General features: G+C 38.1%; 1 protein-coding gene across 1 annotated transcript in view; it reads right to left on the reverse strand.

Moving 5' to 3' along the window:
* The window catches only part of LOC107727309 (zinc finger E-box-binding homeobox 1-like), a 59999-nt gene extending 36591 nt beyond the window's left edge, over positions 1-23408 (reverse strand). Inside the window, exon 1 of the mRNA XM_016537143.1 lies at positions 23251-23408. Within this exon, the coding sequence (XP_016392629.1) occupies positions 23251-23308 (58 nt within the window). The 5' untranslated portion in view covers positions 23309-23408. The remainder of the gene's footprint in view (positions 1-23250) is intronic.
* Positions 23409-24078: the final 670 nt, after the last annotated feature.

The following is a 24078-nucleotide window of genomic DNA, read 5'->3' on the forward strand; positions in this document are numbered from 1 at the left end:
ATATTCCAGCATACGGCATTCGCATTGAACAAGAGTGAATGGTTTGTCCACGTTTTTTTTTTTCATCGCTGTTGTTGTAATGTATTGGGAAGCCAGAATGCGCATCCATCAACAGAAACATATATTAGCTGAACCCTGTTTGTTTTACGTGTTATTTATAGCAAACCATATTACAGATGCGTTGTCATAATTTAAGTTGAACCGCGGTCCTAGCGCGTGCCGAACCGTGTGTGGAGAACCGTACGGTTTGATGTTTTTCAGTGAACCGTTCCACCCCTAGTTGCTACACACCTAAAGAGAGGACATCATTTTGATTATTGGGTGAATTATCCCTTTAAATTTCTTACACACACTAGCTTCCATTGACTTCTATTGTCTTAGTCTGTTCTATTATATATGTATATATATATATATATATATATATTATATATTTTTTTTTTACACTAAGCTAATGATATTTTCTATCCTCTAATCTTAACATAAACCTTTCTGTATTTTCAGATTTTTATTATGACATTATGTGTTTATTAAGCCTGGCTGGTCTGTAGGCCAAAACCTAAGCCACACACATCTGTGGCCTGAAGCTAGATTCATATAAACTGTAAAAGCTCTTTCAGGATCTAAATGGACTTGTGGACCCTGACTTAATCTGTCTAAACTTAAAATAGTACACATTACCAGCCAACGGCAATAATGACGGCACAATACTTCAGAGAAAGCTTAATATTTGCGTGCGTTCTGATGCGCGGGTTTGCACGCTTCGGATGAGCGCAAGCACAAATCTTCTCACTGCGCACGCGAACTGGCGTCCTCTGGCTCTTAAATGTTTAAACTGGCAAAGCTTAAACGAGTTTAGCTTAAACACAGATATCAACGTGTGTTGTTCAGGTCTCACCCGTGCGCGCGCGCTATCAGCACCCGGGTGATGACGGAATAAATGCTCATATTCCAGCATACGGCATTCGCATTGAACAAGAGTGAATGGTTTGTCCACGTTTTTTTTTTTATGTGTTTATTAAGCCTGGCTGGTCTGTAGGCCAAAACCTAAGCCACACACATCTGTGGCCTGAAGCTAGATTCATATAAACTGTAAAAGCTCTTTCAGGATCTAAATGGACTTGTGGACCCTGACTTAATCTGTCTAAACTTAAAATAGTACACATTACCAGCCAACGGCAATAATGACGGTGGTTCTGTCCTGATTTCCTACTGTAAATTCCCAATGCATTCTAAAATCTTTTTACTGCTCCATGACAGAGATCAAAACATCTGACGTCTGAAAGTCAAACTCTAGAGCAGGAAGAACCAGAGGAAGTGAACATGAGCACATGACAAGTGAAAAAAGAGAGATAAATATCAAATGCAGAACTGTAGAATCATGTCATCAGAGAGAGAGAGAGAGAGAGAGAGAAAGAGAGAGGGGTGCTAACTTTACCTTTGCCACAATAAACAAAAAGGCGCAACTGTTTGTGTCAGATTACATTTATGTAAGTCATTATCAAGGTTTGAATTCTTAATTTAACTAGTGTCCAATTTAGGTTATTTTCCATAGTTTTAGTCAAATGAAACATAATCATAAAACTAAATTGAAAGTTAAAAAAAAACTACACAATTAACCCTAACTAAACTGAAAAGGTTTCATTATAGTTGTCAATATAATTAGTGTCAGTTTTAAGTTTGTCAGTATATTTAGATTTTTATATATTTAGAGTTTTATAACAAAAAATAAAGAAACAATGGTACTACTACTTTCTTACATAGCGATGACTATGGGAAGTTTTCAATCTATGATTACACATTTTACAAAATTAAAATAAACTGAAGTGAATGATATGAAAAACTAAATTGGGAATTGAAAGCAAAATAAAAAACTAAATTGAAACTATAGAAAAAGTTTTTTTTTCATTTAGTTTTTGTTTAGTTTTCATTCTATATAATTCATTTTATTTTTTGTTTAGTTTTCATTCTATATAATTCATTTTATTTTTTATTATAGTTTTATAACTAAATGACATGGTGATTCTTTTTATCAATTCTGAGGTATGAAAATGTTTAGTTATGTGTGCGCGTGTTTGTGTGTGTGTGTGTGCATATATAAATATAATTTCCAATCCAATGGTAGTATATGAGCTGTACACCAACTCATATCAACACAAAAATATCGAACATAAAAACAAAGCATCAAACATCAAAATTACCCTTGTGGGAGTGACAAACCTGGTGGGGATTTGGATGAGGAAGAATGGAAAAGACACATGGACGCAGAACGAAAGACAGAACAAAAGAGACAGTTGGACAACCCTGTCCACCTCTGAGCCACATGTGCTGAGCGATGATGACCACTTAATCAATAAGGCCCATTTCCAAGACAACCCTGATTTCCTGTGCCATGTCCTCAGACATGATGATTGTCTATGATGCCGCCCTGAGTGTGTGGGAGTGTGAGTGAGAGTGTGAATGAAAAAAAGAGGAGAAGAGTACATTTTAAGTAGATGGAAACACACAGTATGAAGAGCACTCGTTTAATTGGTGCACTATTTCGCTCGTTTCCTGTGTCCTCTCCCAGGACGACACACCCTGTGATGATAGGATAGGGTGGATAAATGTGTTAGCAGTTAGTCTGCATTATTTCGTACAATGACCTCATTAATTGTGCGTGATAACAAACCCGAGATTGCGACAAAAAGGTGATAAAACCCCACTCAGGTACACAAATGCAGTTAACGCAGTTTACAGAGGCACGCTGGTGAATGAGGGAATAGCGAGAGGAAGCACAGCGAGAGGAAGGAAGGGAACAGAAAGACACAGGAGAGGGAGATTAGGAGAGATAGACGCTAAAGGAAGAGGGATTTATAAATAGAGTTTATCACTACACTTTTACCTGTTCTTGTCTTCTCTTTCAAATCTCTCCCACACACACATAGGCTTAACCTTTGAAACATGCACTCTCTTTCTCCTGGGCGAACACTCACACACACACACGCAGCTGGTCTCTTAAGCCCCTCATTTTTGGGTCAGGAGGTTGTGCTTACTACTTCATGTGGAGCTATTTCAGCCATAATGTAGATGGATTGAGCTGCACTAATCGCACGACCGACCCACAGCAGCAGAGTCACGGCCACGGGTTACACAAGGCCCCTGTGAATCTGTTACCACAAGAAGAGATTGAAATATGATACAGACAGAGCATTCATTAAATTCTCTTCTTCGTCAGTTGACAATTAATAAAGCGCATACAGATTTAGGTTCATTATTACATAGCTCTCTGGAACAGTTGATTCTGATTGGTCAATTGCAGTCAAATGTTTTTGTATAATGGCGGCTAAACTGAATAATTGACCATTGTCCCAGAGCACCGATTTCCTACATTGCTGTGCTAGCTTTATGTCTCTATTACTCAGTGATCTCGCTTTTTCTATAATGAAATCATTTCAGCTCATATTAACAAATCTGCTTTTGCATTGGTGTCCTGATTACACCATTGGGTATTCTGTGATAATGACCAAATGTTCATTATCACTTACTTAACTCTACATGAATATCAACTTTAATACCTATAAAAGCAACGCCATTTGCAGCGCGCTTAATGTTCATAATTTGCCCTACTGCTAAGAGAAAAAGAATATTCAACAAGAAACAATGCAGTAGTACAGATGGCATGAATGGATTTTATATATTGTGATTTGACTGGATCATTTGGTCAGACGGATTGAGATAATATAGAAAAATATATATTAGCATTTTTAAATATTTTAAATAGGCAGCCAAGAAAGTTAAAGCCGAACCCAAAATTTGTATTATTTTGTATGAAATTAGGCCAAAAACAAATTATATAATAAATTATATAAAACTTTTTATAGTTTTAATTTAAAATATTTTAAACAGACAGCCAAGAAAGTTAAAGCTAAACCCTAAATTCTGATTATTTTCTAGTAAATTAAGAAAATAATTAAATAATTAATATAATTAAATAGTTAATTATTTAATAAAAATTCAGCTGCTGAAAATCCATCTCTGCCATCAGAGGAATAAATTACATTTTAAAATGTATTAAAATAACATTAAAAATAACACATATAACATAAAATAGCATGTATTAAAAAAAGCTATTTAAAAATTTAATAATATTTCATAATATCAATCATGCACAATCTGACATTTACTGACAACATATACAATATTGATTTCATGTTGTCTTTAAAAAGAACAACTGAGAAAATACATTGCGATTTTACTGAATCCTATTGCTGTTCCCTAATGTTTCTTGTAGGCTACATTAGCCTAGAGCTTCAGATTCTAGTTTTCTGTGGTTTTTGCAGAGTTGTGAGTGTATGTAGTCAACAAGGAACTATTTAGCTCCAGAATGCTCGAGGAGAAGCCCTGATTGAATCAGCATGATTAGAGCTATTATCATGTTTCCTGTGCACACCATGTGACGGGAGAGATGTGGCTTTTGATGTGAGCCAGTTTGGAAGCCTATGGCTGATTCGAACATGCATACAATTATCAAAGCAGGAAAATGATGCAGATTCCCTCCAGTGTCCTTCAATCCATCTGGTGTTTAAATGTTCAGTGTATGTGAGTCTATGTGTAATGCCGGGTCTAAAACTGTCCTGTGGGCAGCATTTAATGTAAAGGCTTAGCGTGCGAGCGTGTTTGTGGGTGTGCGCGTCTGACCTGGACGTTATCTGGCGAGTCGTACTTGAGTGTAATTGGGGGAGGGGTGGCATCAGACATACAGAGATCAACCTCAATAGAAAAGATTAAACATGAACTAATCATCCTCTCTCTGGGTGCTTCCGGTGGTCTGTGTATTTGCGTGCACTTGCGTGTGTGTATGAGGCAAGCGTCATACAGCAAAACTCCTGCGCTTTTCTGTAATCCTGGTCTCCAAGCGTGAGCCTGCCAGCAAACTAATCCGCCATATTTACGTATTAATAACCAGCCAGGCCACAAGATCATTACACATGGTGTTGTTGTAAGTTAATCTCTCTAAATGGGATGCTTCAGTGCTACACGACTCCATGGGACAACCTGGTGCATGACTGAGATGCAGAAAGGCCATAAAACACACACATACACACACTAGTTAGGCTAACTCAGCAGCAAATCAATAATTGACAAATCAACCTTTATCAAAAAATTGTCAAAGGTTATATATATATACAGTGGGTACGGAAAGTATTCAGACCCCCTTAAATTTTTCACTCTTTGTTATATTGCAGCCATTTGCTAAAATCATTTAAGGTGTTTTTCTGTCAATATGGGGTGCTGTGTGTACATTAATGAGGAAAAAAAATTAACTTAAATGATTTTAGCAAATGGCTGCAATATAACAAAGAGTGAAAAATTTAAGGGGGTCTGAATACTTTCCGTACCCACTGTATGTATATATGTATGTGTGTGTGTGTGTGTGTGTGCAACTTATTAAATTTAAAAGAAAATATAAATCATAAACATACATATAAGTATAATGAAATTAAATAATCAAGTATATATATTTAAATATAATTGCTATACTTATAAATATATAATTATTATATCATATATATATGTATAATTTTATTAGTGTGTGTGTGTGTGTTATGTATATCTACTTAAATATAACTACTATAATTAATAATTAAATACTAATAACACTTTCACTAAATCATATTTAATTACACACGTGTCTGTGTGTGTGTGTGTGTGTATGTGTGTCTGTGTGTGTTTAACAAATACATAAATACATAAGAAAAAACATCAGGAAATAAAAAATAAATGTGACACCAGACAGATTGAGCACTTCTGTTAATCGGCAATCAAGCTAAATTCTCCGCCAATAGCATTTCACGAGACGACCCAATATCACATCTTCACATCAAGCAGGAGACGAGAACGAATGACTGTGAATTCCAAAGGTCCATCATGGCATACTGGCCATAAACGTCTAGACATTCTCAGTGTCTGTAGGGCTAAAGAGATTCTCCTTGATTTAATAGATTTATTAGGTCTTGATTCGATTAGGACAGAGAGTAGGCTCAGCTCTAAATGACAGCTCAGGCAGAGGGCACATTGGCTGCACAGAGGCTAAATTAAAGGGTAAGTACAGTCTGCCTCGGCTGCTTACCACAAGCCCAGACCCCTCTACCACTCTTCAGAGATTTCAAATCAGCTAACGGCATCCCTAATCGCTCTCATTATCCGAGAAATATCAGATTTTTAGGTTGGTGAAACTTAATTGTCAGCGGTTCAATTTTCTGCTTGTGTTGTGCTTTTTGATGGTGCTCTTTGGTGGTAAACGGTGTCATGACGAGACCAAAAATGTGGGTGGGAAAAGGTCAGCAAATGTGAGCCTCAGGAGACACGATGCCACAAAAATGACAAGTAGAGGTAAAGAGACAAAACTGAATTCTCTCCAGAGTCCGGCTCAAAGCATCCTGTCCTCCATCATGCACTTTTCCTGTAGTTCCCACTATATAGAGCCAGATTTTTTATCTTATCGCCTTTCCGAGTGCATCTAAGCCAGAAATATGGAGAAATGTTAATATATGAAAAAATGTGCATTAGTGGGTTGAGTGTGCAGGGTAAACAAGTTTTTTGATGAGAAAAAAAGATGCATGTCCAGTTCAGAGTAAGGTCAGCATTCAGGTGGAGGTTAGGAATGCATGCACAAACCAAATCATCCATCCACCCACACACAGACACACAAACACACACACACACACAGGCCAACCATGTGAGTCTCACACGCTTATCTCATGGGTGCATTCCCATTCTCCACCCTTTCTGTTGCCCTCTTCTTTTCATTCCTCTTCTTCTTCTGGCCTCTTTCTTAACATCCTTTGCCTGTTCCAACCATTGCTTAATAGTGGTTCTCGCTTCCCCTTTTCAGATAACACACATTAAACTCTGGAAGACACTGACTTCCTTGTCAAATGGAAGATATACAGAAAACGAGACTTCTAAATCAACAAATCTGCAGTGACAAAGAGAGCTGAAGTCATTCATTTTCAATAAGATAATTCAGCCAAAATGAGCAACTATTAGTTATAAGAAAAGTTCAGCGGAAATCACCTTTATGCAAATACGCAGTGATGCAACCCAGCGACTGCCAATGAGAGTGTAGACAGATAGTTCACACAACAATTACAATTCTGTCATCATTTACTCACCATCATGTTGTTCCAAAACTGAATTTCTTTCTTCTGTGGAACACAAAAGAATATATTTAGAATTTTTTTGTCCAATACATTGTTGTTTTGGACCCTATTTACTTTAATTATATAAACAAATCAGTTGTAAAATTCTTCAAGACATCAGATTTCATCGCATAAGAAAAAAAGTCATTTGGAGGGTGAGTAAATGACCGAATTTTCATTTTTAGCTGAATTATCACTTTAATACACTGCCACTGAGGCGGTACCCTAAGGTACAAAAGCTAAAAGGTTAATCTTTGCACATTATTTAACCTTAAATTGTACATAATTGTTCCTTAAAGGTGCATATTAGTACTTTAAAAATAAATATTAGTACCTAAAGTATACAAATTAGTATCTTTTGCCCCATTGACAGTTTTGTACCTTTTTCTGAGAGAGTACATTACAATTATATTTCTAGATCTATATTTCTAAAAATGAGCTGCGGTGGGCATTGATAGCTTATCTTTATGCAAGTCTAATAATTTCTCATTTACTGACTGTCTTAGCACAATCAGGATGGCAGGACGGTGAGCTGGGCTGGCAGTGCCCACTTAGGCGAGCGGATGCCAGGCAGGAACATGCAGTGGGGCCGTCTGTGCCAGCGAGGGCAGACTCAGGCTTTCAGCGGTCATGAATGAGGCTTATTTATCCCAGCGCGTGAATAAGGCCAGTCAGTGAAAACAGCACAAAAGGAGACAGAGGCTCGTTGGCATGCACACAGTGTTGCCTCAAAAGCAGTGTTGTAAGACTTTGGTATTAGTGAGAGGAATTGGATGAAACAGAAATCCGGTGTGTGACGGGATTGTTTCAACACTGTGTTTGTGGGAGAGACAGTCTGATTCTATTAATATTAAAATCATAATTGAACTTCTGCAGTGTTAAAAGTCTAAATCCACTGTCACGTCTGCAGCAATCGCACACTTCTCCTAAAGTTACATGCACTTCCTTGTTTGTTTTGTTACTTTGTTTTGTTGTGAGGGGGCAGGACCTAGGGACTGTGCATCCTGGGTAAGTAATCTGTCTTTGTCCCTTCCTGGTTTTGTTTGCATTGGCCTAGATGGTGGTCACTCAAAGTAGGACCAGACTCGTCACCTATAGGGTATGTTTGGGTCCTAGGGATGGGACGTACAACATATATTTTCAGTATATTTAACACTGTTTTAGTTCACAACCTGTGAACTTGAGAGTGCTAAACAAGGCTATTTTAATAGATTTAAATCTTATTAAAATGCCAAAAAGAGTTGAGTCCATCTGAATCAGTCAGTTTGATGATTTGTTTGTATCATCACTTAGAAACATCCACAGAAGCTTCATGTGACATTGTACTTTCTATGAAATAAAAATATAAAATGTCATAAATACAGTGTATAATATATAATAAAAAAATTACTTCATGTTTTACTTCTGTTTTACTTAATGTGTTTAACAAAAAACATCATTTTAAGTAATTTCAGACAAATTACATAAATATTAAGATAGACTACCATTCAAATGTCTGGGAAATTAATACTTTTTTAGCAAGGATGTAGAAAATTGATGAAAAGTGACAGCAAAGACTTTTGCATTGTTAATAAAAAAGAGATCTCTATTTCAAATAAATGCAGTTCTTTTGTTCTAGTCACCATCTTGAGCACTAAATCAGCATATTAGAATGATTTCTGAAGGATCTTGTGATTGGAGTAATGGCTGCTGAAAATTCAGCTTTGCCATCACAATAATAAATTATATTTTAAAATACAGAAAATAGAAAACAGTTATTTGGATTTGTAATAATATATCACAATATGTGCATCTACATGCATGGTTGATTCCTTATTTCTATCAATCACTATTCAATCACTATCACTAGCTTTCATAAACAGAAATTAAGATTCCCGTCAGAGTGCGATTCCAACTGGTACCATCAGTGAAGGATGAGTTTACAGACAGATTGATGAAATGATTCATTTAGCTAAAAATATGCCACGTCCAAGCATCAGTAACTTCAGCCTTTTGTAAATAACCTCTGAGGAAAAGAAAACTAGGGTAGAGGACCACAGTAATGATTCAATTAATCACTTTACACATATCTATTCATGCCCAATCTAACCTGATTAATGTGCACTTAATTATTATCCCGCCACTTTTTGAGACACTCATTCAATGTCATTCCTGATGATGTTAGCAGCTTTTAACATCGCAATTAACATAGTCGCCTGGTTTTCTTTTATGGAATTATAAACTCCTAGAGAACAGAACAATGCCCTCCTTGCTATTTAATTTGAATTCACAAGCACTCTTTCATGTTCTCGTCTGCATCCATTAACCAAACACATCCATTTGCCTTTTATTAAAAAAAATAAAATAAAATTTGTGACCTCCATGCTTTCAGTTAATACCAAGCTTAAAAGCTTGATTTAAAAAAGCAAAAAAAATGGACACATGATAAAATATAAAATTGGCAGATTATGAAAACAATGTTTTTTTCAATCGTTGTATGAAGTCTGAAGGTGATCCCATAGTGTCTTTTTGTTTCTCACTGAGCTTGTGAGCTCATAAAGACACATACGGCACTTGATAAATTGAAAACCAGGGCTCCAGACAAAAAAAAAATCACTTAAGGAGCCATTGGCTCCTATAAGAAACAACTTTTTTTTAAGTGCCACAGAATAAACATGTTTTATTTCTTTCCATTTTACTAACACTTTAACATTTCAGTCATACTGGCATGTGTTCATCTCTCATCTTTTCTTGTCTTTATCAGCATTTTAATCCATCTTGTAGATGTCCTGGGAACTAAGGTTCACTTAAAGTGGGAACTAAATGTCTTTTCCAACTTGAGAACTATACACAGTGACAATGAATTGTTTATTACACAAAATCTGTGCCAATATCATGGACCATAACTATGTCAGCATCACTTGGCCATTGGGCCATATGTCTTGCACACATACTTGAAAAAGGCATTACATGCACATTTTTAAGTCATTACATCTCAGCAAAAATATCACTCGCAAATTAATATTCTGAGAAATAAGTAATTTAATCATTAAATATGTGCTGCTTAGCAATCTCTACCTCTATCATTGGACACACTACGACTTGGAAGCTTTTTTGAAAGTTTGCTTAGGAGGTGCCTTCATACAAAAACAATGCTGTGTAGTTGTTGGCTAACTGGACAGCTGCTTACGGTTTTGGACACAGCCAATGTCTTGCATTATCTTTTTTTTTCATTGTCTTTATGCAGACACACCCTCATGCATCATTCCATTTGCGCAATTTTAACAGTCTCCTTCCTTTCCTCTGCCTCACTGACCTGTTTCTTTTCCCTGTATTTTAAAAGCAAAGTAATTCAGAATCCATGTCTGCTGAAGTCTTTCACTCCAAATCATCAAAGGTACCATGTCTCCTCTCTCGCTCTGTCTCTCTCTCTTTTGTCAGGTGTTATTTATGAGACGTGTAGCGGAATTCCTGTGAGCCTGCAGCACCTGCTGTAGTTGGACGGGGAGTCGAGCGGCAGCTGCCGTACTCTGTAAGAGCAGGGAAAATGTTGTGAAAGCACTGTGATTATGTTATTTAAGTGTTAAGGGAGGCCGGGAACATTAAAGGACATTGAAAAAGTGTAGTGGATTTGTTCAGGGAAGCTGGGACTTGCAGAAGAACTGTGAAAGCATTGTGAGAACAAAAAGGTCTAACAACGTTTTCAAACACATTATGAAAGTGTGCTGAAAATGTTTAGTGGAGCCAGGGAGTTTTTAAGTATGAAACATGTATCTGAGCGCAAGAGTATTAGAAAACAATGGAACTAAGAAACATTTGACAATAAGGTTAAATTTACTAACATTAATGAATGCATTAGGTATTATGATCTAACAATGAATAACATAGTTTACTGCACTTATTTATCTTTTAAAAAATATATTGTTGATTATTAATTCATAAATCATTCAGTGATGTTAATTTATACTATAACTTTAAATGGTAAAAATGTAGGTATTAACCAAATGAATAAATGCTGTAAAAGTTCTACTCATTAGTTCATGATACCTAATGGATTAACGAATTGAACCATATTGTAAAGTGTTACTGAAACAATAATAATAAATTCAAATCAAATGCTAAAATGGAAACATAGATAAACATGTGCTTCATGTGAAGTGCAAATATAGAAAAATACACTGAGTAACTTTCTTATTTGTTGCCGATATTTGGACCCAAGTTCAGTCATCACACAGCGCACAGGTGAACATGGCAAGGTCAGCGTTTGTTTTGACTGCAAACACCTGAATCGGGACAGGTGGACTTTAATCTGCCAATTTGGACAGAGAGCATCATTGCCAGCACAGCTAACACACACAATGAACAAAAAAACACATTGGCATCTGAATGCTGTAGCATTTCCTAGATGAATTCAAATCCACTAAAACTGACCAAAACACTTCTGAGATCATCCTTAAATCAACACGAAATCAAAATCGACCTTCTTTACTATCTGAATGAATGCACACTTACTATGCACGATTATTATGTTATTCCAAATAAAAACTGCTTATAAACAAAATGCAATAAACTGCTCTGCCTCAATCCAATAAATTCCTGATGGATAAAATCACTCAGAAATACATCATATTATAAACATAATATAGGTTGCAAACATCATTTCCAGTTTAACTGTTTAGAAAGCCAAGAAATAAACCACCAATCAGATCAAGGCACAAAGCAAGACTATTACACAAGACATTTATTTGCTCTTGATGTCTAACCCCAGTTCAGTATCAGGTAACTATCAGGTAAACTTGGCAAGGCCAAATACTGTGTACTGCAAATACAGGAGGGCTACCACTCCTTGCGTTGTGATTGGCTGTAACATGTAGTGGGAGGCTCTGATACCATCAGGTGCCAGGTGCAGACAGACAGAGGAGGGGTGGGGGAGTCTGACAGCACCAGCAGAGGTGAACAATCACCGCTTAAAAGATGTCTGGATCATGAACAGAGAGCGTAGAACCAAATCTGGTTCACATTAGGGTGGTTTTAAAAGGATATGTTGCAATGACATCCCCTCAGCCTCGCACGGGACCCCAGGATAATTATTACTAGCGGAGGTGAGAAATTCCCAGGATGCCATTTAGCACATGGACAGATGACATCAGAGGAAACCTGTGGGGACCTGAGGCAAACATATGGAGCTGGAGAGCAGAAACAAACAGTTTACTAAACACCGCTTAAACATATTTATCATCACATGACAAGCCTTTCTGCCAACACACACACACTGGCATGTTTAACGCTCGCTAACAGATCGGATAGACCCCTAAGAAACATTTTTATAGGGGTGACAGCATCTTGTTTTATTATACTTTATGTACGAGAGGCTGTAATACGTCACATTAATAAAATACAGACCACTACTAGTTATACATTTCTATCTGCGTATATATGGCCAATTCAGCTCTTTTTTGCAAAGGCTACACTTTTTTTCCCCATCGCATCTTTCTAGATGTTTACCAGTCTTGACAGTTGCTGTAGCGGAAAGCCTTTCACAATGTGACTAATAAATACACACACTCATAGTATGACCTAACATCCTACTTACAATCACTTCTCCAGGGAGTTCAGATGGACAAGGACACACACACACACACACACACACTCATCTCCAGGGGGCCGTGGATAGAGATGCATTACGAGTACCCCCTCAAATCATAACGCATCAAACCCTTGCAGAGCTCCTCAGAACCTCAGAGAACAGAGATCTCACGCTGCCTCCCAGCATCCCTGACATTTCATACATCACTTTGATAGATCACCTTATCAGTGCAGCCGCTCGCCAGCATAAGAGCTGTATTCATAAGGCCGCACGAGCCTACGAGCTGATAAAAGTAGACGGCATATTCATCATTATCTTCTTAGCATTGTTTTGATGTGATAAGGGCTGAAAGCATTAAATGAGGATGCATTATTTCTAGCTGTAATTTCGCTTTCTGATGCAACAGGGCTGCAAATGTTGAAAAAGGAACGGTGACGGCTGAAGGTGTGTTGATGCTTTTTAGGAGCTGTTTCTGTGCAGAAGAGACTGCCGTGCCTCGTGGATCAATCAGGAGATATTGCAGGTTGTTGCCTATTATGGATGCAATATGGGGATGATGGGATTGGATGTGAGCGTGAAGCTGGTAAGATGAAAGAAATTAAAAATACAGTTTTTCGTTTTTAGCAGAGGTTCTTTATTCACAGGGGATAAAGATAAGAAAAGCACTCTGGGCGGTGATAAGACTTTCATTGCTCACCCTTTGCTATGTCCATATTACGCACTGAACAGAACAAAACAGAATTACACCAAGTTAAAGGTTTTTTTTTTTTTTTTGGTTTTGTCTCTGTGACAGTCTAAACTGTAAACTGTTCTGTAAACTATTTTTTCTCACTCATAAATAAAGTGTTCATCTCAGTTACACTCTGAAACTAAAAAGTAAAAGAATGATTCAAATATTTTCCAGGTAAAATTTTAACAAATTGCTTTAGTACAATGACAGTGTTAAAGCCAACTTAATTTCAGAAACAATTATTTAATTTTGTTGTCTTATAACATGTATAACATTTTTTTATAAAAAATAAATCGGTCTTCATAGACCCTTTTTCACCAAATGTGATGATGCGTTTCCACAGTTATTAAATAATAAATCTAGTAATGTTTTTAATATTATCATTTTTTTTTAAATGTAACTTACATTTATAACACTGTACTTTGTGTTTTCTTACTTTCGGCATTAAATGACAGAGAACTGGTTAATGATGTTGCGTGAGTGTTTCTAACTGTTTGACATCTTACTCTCTTCAGTAACGTTATCTTTTCTTTTTTTTTTACAATTGGGGAAAATGGAAAAGCAAAAACATTTGTTAATAAAATATTTGTTGTAATTTCCATTCACCACTGTAGACGTTTACCCAACTAACTTCTGCTTCTAAGAACCCCAGAAATGTGAAAAGAGTCCATTCATGAAAATATATAGCTGCATTTAAGTTTTAGTGAGGTGATCCCTCACAAGGGGATCATCATATTTAGGGGTCCTCCTTGGCATCAAAAACTTTGGTAACCGCTGTAATTGCACCTTCAGTTACAGGAACAATCCTCCTGGAGAAACCTAAGGTTAAGTGGCTCGCTCCAGAGCACAATGGTGTTCGTTCATGGATCGTTCCTCTGGGATTTGAGCTTGCAACATTTTGGTTACCAGCCCAGATCTTTAACTACTAGATTACACCACAATCTACAGAAAACAGAGTCCAGGAAATGTCCAGTAGGCCTGTATTGTGTAAACAGTTAAACACAAACTTTGGGTTTAAGGCCAGGAGATGCATGAAAGAGAGAGAGACGGAGAGACAGAGAGAGACGCCAGTGACTATCCTAGTCTTTAAGAGATGTCCCAAGTCATATTATTAAAAACAATAGACGTATATCAGCACAACAGATGCACAAAATTACCCCCCCACACAAGCCAATTACGACAACTCATATTCTCAGGTGCACTGAAGAAATCCTAACAGGTGGACACACTCATAGACACAAACTCGTAGACTTATCCCTGAAGAGCACGCCACTTAAGTTGTCAGGCTCCGATCGGAGTCTTTTGGACAGGTGTACATACAAACATAATATCCTCAAAGAGTAGAGGAGTGGAGAAGGGGGGGTGAAGTCTTAATTTCCTGTGTGCGGTGGCAGCGACCTTCCCACCATGCCTGCACACACACACGTTGGGATAGATGATTGTATTAGATGAGGTCATACACCTCACACACCTGTTCATATGACTCACACTGACAAGAGATCTGCGGAGAAGTGTTCATCTCCAGAGAATCTATTTCATACACACTCTATTAGATGAGGTCAACACAACACAATGACATACTGCAGAAAAATAAGACTGATAGGAAACACACACACACACTCATTGTGGAATGTGTGCTGCTAGGTCCAGACAGCACAATACTTGTGAATGATCCTAACTGGCTGTTGCTATTCCAGGGCTGAGCTGTAAGTGTGTTAGTGTGTGGGTTTACTTTGCTATACTTTGAAGACAAAATTATCTGCAGAAAGAATCTAAATGAACAAGTTTCCCTTTGAGAATATCCTGTTTGATAAATAATGTGGTTTATAAAAGGTACATTTTAGGAATGCACTGATATTAAAATTATGGTATAAAATTATGGATACTGATACTATATTTATGTAATGGCAGATAAATTACAAATTAAAAGTGAATTAATTTTTTTATTAAATTAAAATTAATATATAAAAATATATCATACAAAATGTATAAATGGTCTAAATATGTTATTAATTAAATCAATTAAATTAAAATAATGAAACAATTATATTTATTCAATTAAAAATATTTGTAAAAAAAAATGAACAACAGCATCAAAACATCATAATGTCCAGAATGAAAATATTTACAATTAGATTTGCTTACGTTTACATTCAACAGTTTTATTGAATTATTAGCGTATTTAAAGACTAACTTTAAGTTAATGTTAAATTACTAAATATGAAAATAGAGTAAATGAGCATGCACAATTAAATATCCTATATCAATATGATAATTTGAATAAAAACAATGTAGTACATATGTATTGTTTATTCCTCAGTTTTTTTCATTCTACAAAAAAGCTTCTTTTTAGGTGCAGGGTCAGGGTTATAGTCTTTATTAGTAATTAGCACACACACACACACGTTTGTTTTTGTGAATTGTGGGGACATTCCATAGGCGTAATGGTTTTTATTCGATATGAACTTAGATAGACATGTGTAGACATGTTAGATAGATGTATATTTGTGTCTATATATTGTGATGTGATTTTGACCACTAGTGTGTATGTGTCACTCCTTACCATCCAGACACCTTTAGGATATTTTAGTCCACGGACCAGCGCTGTTGACACCCATTCGCTCTAACACTTGTTCCTCCATCACACCTCTCCATCACAAGCGACTACGCTCCACCTACACACTGACATGCAGAGAGACAAGGATTCCTCCACATCTCATCTTCCTCTCGGAGGAGAATGGGTTATATGCAAATGAGTGTCTCCGCATGGGCAGTAGTTTCCCACAGGCAGCGGGAGAAAGAGTGTTCCCTCCCTCTCTGCACTCTTTCAATAGTCCTTTTCTTCTGCCGCTAAGCCCCTCTATGCCCGATAGTGGCCCGCTGCATAGGTAGCAAAACCCCTTTTCTCCCCCTTGCTGAAGCTTTAAAACACAATAGCTCACTTGAGCATGCACACACACACACACACAAACCAACCAATAAAGTAGAACCGTGCAGGCTAAAAAGGGGGTTCATGAAACCTGGGCTCTTCTGAGGAGAATGAAAACGAGGGAGAGATGAAGGAGACAGAAATAAAGAGAAGGTTTTTCTTTTGGAGTAATGCTTCCTCTTCTTCCGTGGGACCAGTGACCGGGCTGATCATTAATCCACGTTTCTAAAAGCACAGAGATGTTTGGAGGGCTGTTTGCTGAGAGCCAAATTTGTACAGGGCTGCAGGAATTAGGCAGCACCTGAAATGAACCGTGTATGGATCTCATTTCTTTACAGGATGGAGGATGATTTTGTGATTATGCCTTCTTAAAGACAAAATGAAGCTAAAATTGACACTATTTACTATAAATATCCACAGTGATTGGGAAAATAATTCACCAGTGCACATTATTATAAAGAAAAAAACTTTTTTGTTATTTTTCAAAAACCTTCTCAACCTCTCAAACTAAATTTTTGCTCGCATAACCAAGGCTTTATAAGCAGGGGAAAAATATATTATTCAACAATGTCAATCCAAATAACCATATACAGTCTAACCAAATCTTGATGTATAAATTCAAAGTTTAATATTAAAAAGATTTCCTATTTAAAATTCAGTTTCACTCAGAAATACAGTACCGTTCAAGACTTTATTTATTTTATTTTATTTAAAGAAATAAATACTTTTATTCAGCAAGGGCACATTGATTTTATCAAAAGTGACAGTGAAGTTTTGTAAACATTAATCATTTTACCAAAGTTTTCTATTTCAAAGAAATTATGTTCTTTTAAACTTTCAATTTATCGAAGAATCCTGAAAAAAAATCTATCATGTCTTCCACAAAAATATTAAGCAGCACAACTGTTTTCAACATTGATAATAATAAGAGTTTCTTGACCACCAAATTAGCATACTGGAATGATTTCTAAAGGATCATTGAAGACTGGAGCAATTGGAGAAATTCAGCTTTGCAATCACAGGAATAAATTATATTTTAAAATATATTAAAACAGAAATAGTTATTTTAAATTCTGCAATAATACTAAACGATATTACTGTATTTTTGATCAAATTAATGCAGCCTTGGAGAGCATTTCTTTCTAAAAAATGATTTTAGAATTTCTTCTAAAACCCTTCTAAAGAGAAGCGAACAAACGTGTACAATGAAAGAAAACACAAACTGGACCTCAATCAAATAGAAATGCACCACCATGCTCGGTCTACAAAGTTCTCAGTCACATACAGTGTTTTTCACGTTTAAACACACACAACACACATTCACACACCGGCCCTTGACAAGAAGGAAGCCATGTTTGTTATGCAAAACACAGGAAGGGAGAGAAGAGGAGCTATCTTGCCAGTTTACAACAGTCCTTCACTGTCACCTCAGCAGGCCTCCAAAACACTGACCCCCATCTTCAACAAATCCCTCCCCCATGTGACCGCCACACAGGGGGCAAACTGAAAGGGAATTGGGGGGGTAAGACGAAAAAAACAAGGGCTGCTACTGAGCTTTGTTACCTAGAGATCTATTCACAGAGTGTGTATTTGTGTTTGTGTGTGTGTGTTGGGGGCTTTAACACAGCCAATTTGTTACGCTGGACGCCTCACAATGGCACAGGGGGGGAAAGTGAAGTCATACTTGAGGCAATGCATGGGTGCCCATGGCAGAGGTCACTAAACATCACCCTGCTACTGTGTCTTAGAGAAAGGGTCAAAAGAGGAGAGGAGAGGGACGGAGAAGAGAGGAGAGTGCATTTCAGATGGACTTTTGGAGGAAGTCAACGAAAGCATGATGGATAAATGAAAATATCCTCCTCGGCTGAACCTTGCGCACCAGTGACCCTAAATGTTAGCAGATGGCTTTTAAAATGCCCTATAGCATATCCCGCAGCAAAGCGCTCCTTATAACTCACATATAGGCTACCTACAGAAAAACAAATGCATTCAAAAAATACTGCACAATTTCCTAACTATAAAGCGTCAACTTATAATGTGCATGAGTAAGAGAAAAACAAGCATGTGTGTTTATTGCTTTAAACCCTAGAAAGTCTGGTATGGGGTGTGGAAATTAATTTAATTAAGTAATTAAAGTTTTATCAGCCAAATAAATTCCGCTACACCCATTTTATCGCAGAGCTGGCAGTAGCCTGACGTTGGCCATAGTTCTCCAAAGGTAATGACAGTAAACAAGCTAAATATTTCTTATCATTCATTGGGTGTATTTGTATAAACGCAGTTGGGTAAAACATTGCGGGTTCTGCTCATTTCAGAGGTGTAAATCCTTACCCTAAAATGTCTCGGAATAAAAATACAGCCTTGCTAAAGTTCTTTTGAAACGTAACCTCCATTTTAGAAGGCCACTACAAAGCACAGTACACCCAACAACCGCTGCCATGTTTATTTTCTTAGCCATGCTAATACCGGTCAGCCACATTCCTCTATTCCCAAATTGGGAGGTTTCAAATTGCCCTCCAGTACTCTCGGAGAGAGCCAGAGGAGGAAGGGACAGAAGGAGAGCTGGCCTGTGAACAACACCTGTCGTCTTGCGGACTATTAGCACCTTCATGTTTACAGCTTGAGCCCCGATCGCCTTCATGTTATGTGCCACGAGAACCCCAAGTGGCTGGGAACATCGTTAGAACAAGTCCCACGTGAAAAGGTGAAAAAAAGACACACTGGCACACAGTTCAATCATCTTCTTAGCTCTATCAATAGAAGTGTTCCAAGAATTGTAGCGTTTTGGGAATATGTATGTTCAGAAGTGACATACTTGAGATGCTCTCGTGTCGGCCTTTGGAGCTGTTGGTGATATAAGCAAGGTGTGTTTTTAAATAAGACTGATTAAGGCTGTACTGCACAGCCACACAGCTTTCAAGATGTTTAGACACAGTTCACCTTCCTCGCATTCTGCAGATAACTTCACCTGAGACAGCTTTAAATACTCTGAAAAACTGTTGACTGTTTAGCATTCCAATCCAAGACGGAGAGTCCAAATCTGTGGGTTGTTCCCTGGGCCTCAAGTTTGCTGATTTTACTACAGATTTACACAATTATGAGTGAAAATCTAAATTTTTCTGTATCTCTATAGAATTTAGCATATTTTGTTTTCAGGGCAGGCCATTCAGTCAAGTCTATAGGGTAAAAAGTCAGAGAGAACTAATGAATTCTCTAGCTTGTAAAACATTCTTAACCTGCCCAACAGCTCATCTCGGGGTTAACACCCTACCTTTAGTCAAAGCAACAGGCACGTCACAGATTTTTCACCTGATGGTGAAGTGCTGCTGTCACATGCTGAAAGTGTCTGGTAAAAGCTTCAGCACCAGGGAAAAAACTTCACCTCCCCCCTCAGCCCTTGTTGTTGAAACCACTGTAACCTTTACAAATGCTCCAAACGAATGTACCTTACTGCAGTTTGACTTATAAGTGAGAGTCAAGAACATTTTATTGATGACAAAAAAAAAAAAAGATTGGTAGAATGGTATAGGTATTGGTATTGCCATATTTACTGGATCAGCTCACACTAATCTGTAAATGCAAGTCATATGACCAGTTAAGAGCATAAAAATAAAAAAAATAAAAAATTACAGTTCTCAACCAATTAATGTTTACTTGAGTTATTATAATCTTTCTAAACACAAACTGTCGACTTGATATTTTCTTATGAATGCAGACTTTTTGCATTTTTAACCTTCCAACATGACAGAGAAAAAGAAAGTTTAAAAACTGATTGTTTGGTAATTATGAATGCTTCTAAACACAGCTATTTTGTTTGCTTTTGCATTTTAAAGTTTATATATTTATGTGTAACCAACAGTTTCATTGCTGGAACATGTCTTCATGTGGGTTTCATCAGGACAGCAATGTTGCCAACAATTAGGCCTTCTGATAAGAGCCACAATCAAGCAACTTCATAGAAGACCTGAGGGGGAGATTTTAATTATGTGCGATTGTAAGTCGGTGAAGGTTGTGTGAATTATAATTAGAGCTGAAGAGTAAACAGAAAGTTTAGTACTGTTCATATCACATAACTTTACAAGATAGTTTAAGTGAGTTGAAATTAAAAACATTCCATTCATCTTGATTATGGTAAATAAAGTGAAGGTACGTCTGGTAAACACAAGGTGAATCCGTCTAGAAGACCGTTTGCCTCCAGTGAACATTTACTGTTGGCCTTTACACCAAACGGTGAAGCACTCAGGCGGCCACATTCCAATTACACACGGTCTGATCAACACTCCTCACGGGGTGCGGAGGGGGAGGGGCGTATGTTAATGACGCAGGGACGCGCACAGCCAGGGAGCGCTGATACTCGGCGGGTGCGCTCCGAGGTCAGCCCTCGACTTCAAATAATTAACGGTCAGGACGCATAAAACGCCTGCGTGAGTTCATAGAAGAACAAACTTAAATTAATGTGCGCAAACATGGTTTATATGATTAAGATTAAATGATAAAACAAGCGTTATTAAACACATAATAACTGAGTTTAAAATTAAATGACGTAACGTCATCAAAAGCCATATCTGGAGGTGTTAATATGATAAAACAAGTACAATCAGGTGCTGTTGCACGGCTCAGGTGCGTCTCCGCGTTCAGATACCTGCAGTGCGGTGAGCAGTGCCAAACGCCCTATGATGACAAAGCACTTATATCAACCTAACACCGCAGAAAAGCGCTGCAAAATGACCCTCAAACCTCATGGTGTAAAATCATTCTAGGTTTCGAAACAATTTCACAACACGCCTATGCTTTTACCGCATGGAAAAAAAAGACCATGAGCGATGCACCCCAGCACCTATAAGTACCGAGGATGCTCTTTGCACCGTAGCGATGCTTTTAGCGCTATAGAAAGCCGAATGATAACAGGCACCCATCCCTTCTGCAGTTAAAAACAAACGACAACAGCAGCTGAGAGTGAGAAAGCATGCGAAAAAAACACTACACATACATCTTTTTTTTATACCTGCACAAGTTGACATTTGCTGCAACGCACGAGAAACGCCTCCCGTCTGCTTTCAAAATGAGACAATGTATCTCAGAAAGAGAAAAAGAAGGAATCCTTTCTTGTCAGCAAGTTCAGGTAGCAAAAAACAAAAGCGAGATGGTCAAATGGCATTTATGAAAATCTAAGTGACATTTTTATCCTCCCCTCCGATCATGCAGGCACATATTTAACGTTACAGGTCGCTCACACACGCGCGTGCTGAGAGAACCGCTACACTGCGCGCGCATGGCGTCAGCCTGAGGAAAAGTGTCTTTCTTCGCTCATCTCTTCACAAAAAAAGACACTTAATACAACAGATGAACAGACGAAATGAAGAACGGTGCACTTTTGATCTAAAAACACAGAGTTTGGATGAATACAAATGTTTTTTCAAGTTTATATTCCCTATCTCACGCGCGCAAGCGAGAAGTAAAGCACGCCTCGCATTTTTCACTATCGATTTCCTTCGTAATATTACCCAGGCTCACATCTATAACTCTGGACACGGCTTACCAGATACATCGTAAGAATTCAAAAGAGCAAGTACGATTTTAAGTTATTTACCACACATACACCCGAAACCTACACAGCTACGGACGAGCATTACAAAGCGGATGCATAAAGTCCCCAAAACAAATAAACTGTCAGTGCAGTAAGTCCAGCTGCAGCAGCGCGATTTATCAGGATTCTCTGCGCTTCTCGGGATGTATACGCATTCCTTATATAGGCTGCAGCAGTTGTTCTAGCAGCAGACAGCCCTTCAGATTCCTTTCCTTTTCTCTTCAGCGTTACCACCCAACTAGAAATGTGGCAGGCTGGCTCCACAAACAGGTTGCTGTAACTGGCATCGTGCTCCACAGCCCTGAGCCCCGATCCCGCAGGGACGCCTGGACTGGCAGGACTGTTAACATAAACACACCCATATTTTTTGCTTTGTAAACTTCAATCGAAGTTCAAGAAGAAACTTTCCTGTCAAACATAACCGCGAACTGCACACATGCCCCTGTTTTCCAATGCAGCAGCAACACAGAGAGCAAGCGTGCTGCTGTTATCAGGCAGTTTCTTATGAGCTATATGACAAAATTGGGACTTGTAGCTGTACCATAGATAGTAAAACAAGCCAAACTGTCACATCGGCGATATAAAGCCATGTATTTCATAAAAAAATACTCTAAATTATTTACATACATACTACTATTAAAGGTTATTCTTAGGATTCTGCTAGCTCGCTAGCTACCTGCTACCACGCAGACAGCGGAACAGCTGCAGATATATCAAAGTTTGTTGTTAACGAAAAGAAATCAAAATCCTCTAAAGCAACCGCTCTATTCCCAAACATGTATTTATGAAAGCATTTCCACCACTTCAATCGCTCAAACTGATTCATGTGAAACCAAATCACCCGCATCGGACCAAACAGGTACATTTTGAGCGAGAAAATAAAGTTTCAATTCGTTCGAATCTAAAGGGGAAAATCCAACAGTGACAACCAGCAGGAGTAAAAGAATGGATTTTTTTTTTTTTCAAATTCAAAGGGTTTATAAAGTGAACTCAAGGCGAAGAGAAATAAAAGGGGAAACAAACGCGAGAGTCACTTGTATGGGACTGGCTGCGTATAACGGTCCGCGCTCGCTCTGTGCACCGCTAGGCGGTGAGAGAGTCGCGAGTGCGGCAGGTATAACGGTACACTAGATAGGGGCTATAACACAGCGCTACTTTCCAGCACTTTGTGGGGCTCGAGAAGTTCTGCCAGCGGCCCGGAATCCAGAGTGGAATGAAAGCAGCCGTCGCCAAGCAAAGCGAAGGGTTTTTACTCACCGTTTGTCCTCCTCGGGTTCGCCTGCTTTCTGCGCTTACACCTGGGGCCATCCGCCATGATCCTTTCGCTGTGTCTAAATGCTGCTGGAGAGTCACCTCCTCTCGCCCCTACACCTCCCCTCCCTCCCTTCTACTCCACCTCCCCTCCCTGCACCTGGTTTACGACACTCGGCTTTACGACATTACCTTCTGGCTCCTATACCTCTCTCTCTGGCGCTCAGACCCCGGTCTCTGGCCAACTCCCGCCCCTCACAGCACGCGCTCATTGTGGCGCTGCTGCCTGTCTGAAACGGTCACTGATCAACCTGTCCATGTGCAGGGAGAGGAAAATCTGTTTTGATTGACAGTTTGAAAGAAGCGTGAGTCTCTGGACAGCGCAATGGTAAACATTCAACCTGAATCGGGCGTGATATGTTTTATTTTTTTTTACAGTTAGGGTGGGGGCGGGGAAAGTTTGACGCGTGCACCTGTTTATGGCGCGCGCGCGACACGCACTAGCACACACAATAACACAATCTTTGCTGCTACTTTTCTCGCATGATGAGGCAGAAAATTGCATGTCATAGAACTATAGTCGCAGCAAGAAGTAGACAGTAACTTTTTATACAGGGGGCACTGGCTAGTTGACACTTTTTACTCTAATGAACATTTATAAGCTGTAGTTTTATTAAAATCAGTATCTGTACAAATATTATTTACTTATTTGACCTCTGGAACAGCCATAGGAAAGATAGAATCTTATTTAATTATTTAATAATAATTAAAAAATATAGTGTTTAAACTGACTAAAAAGTTTTCTAAAAATGTAGTTTTAATTATTTTTAAAAA

This window comes from Sinocyclocheilus rhinocerous, unplaced genomic scaffold, assembly GCF_001515625.1.
Source record: "Sinocyclocheilus rhinocerous isolate Xijiao unplaced genomic scaffold, SAMN03320098_v1.1 scaffold186, whole genome shotgun sequence".
In the NCBI taxonomy this organism is placed as follows: Eukaryota; Metazoa; Chordata; class Actinopteri; order Cypriniformes; family Cyprinidae; genus Sinocyclocheilus; species Sinocyclocheilus rhinocerous.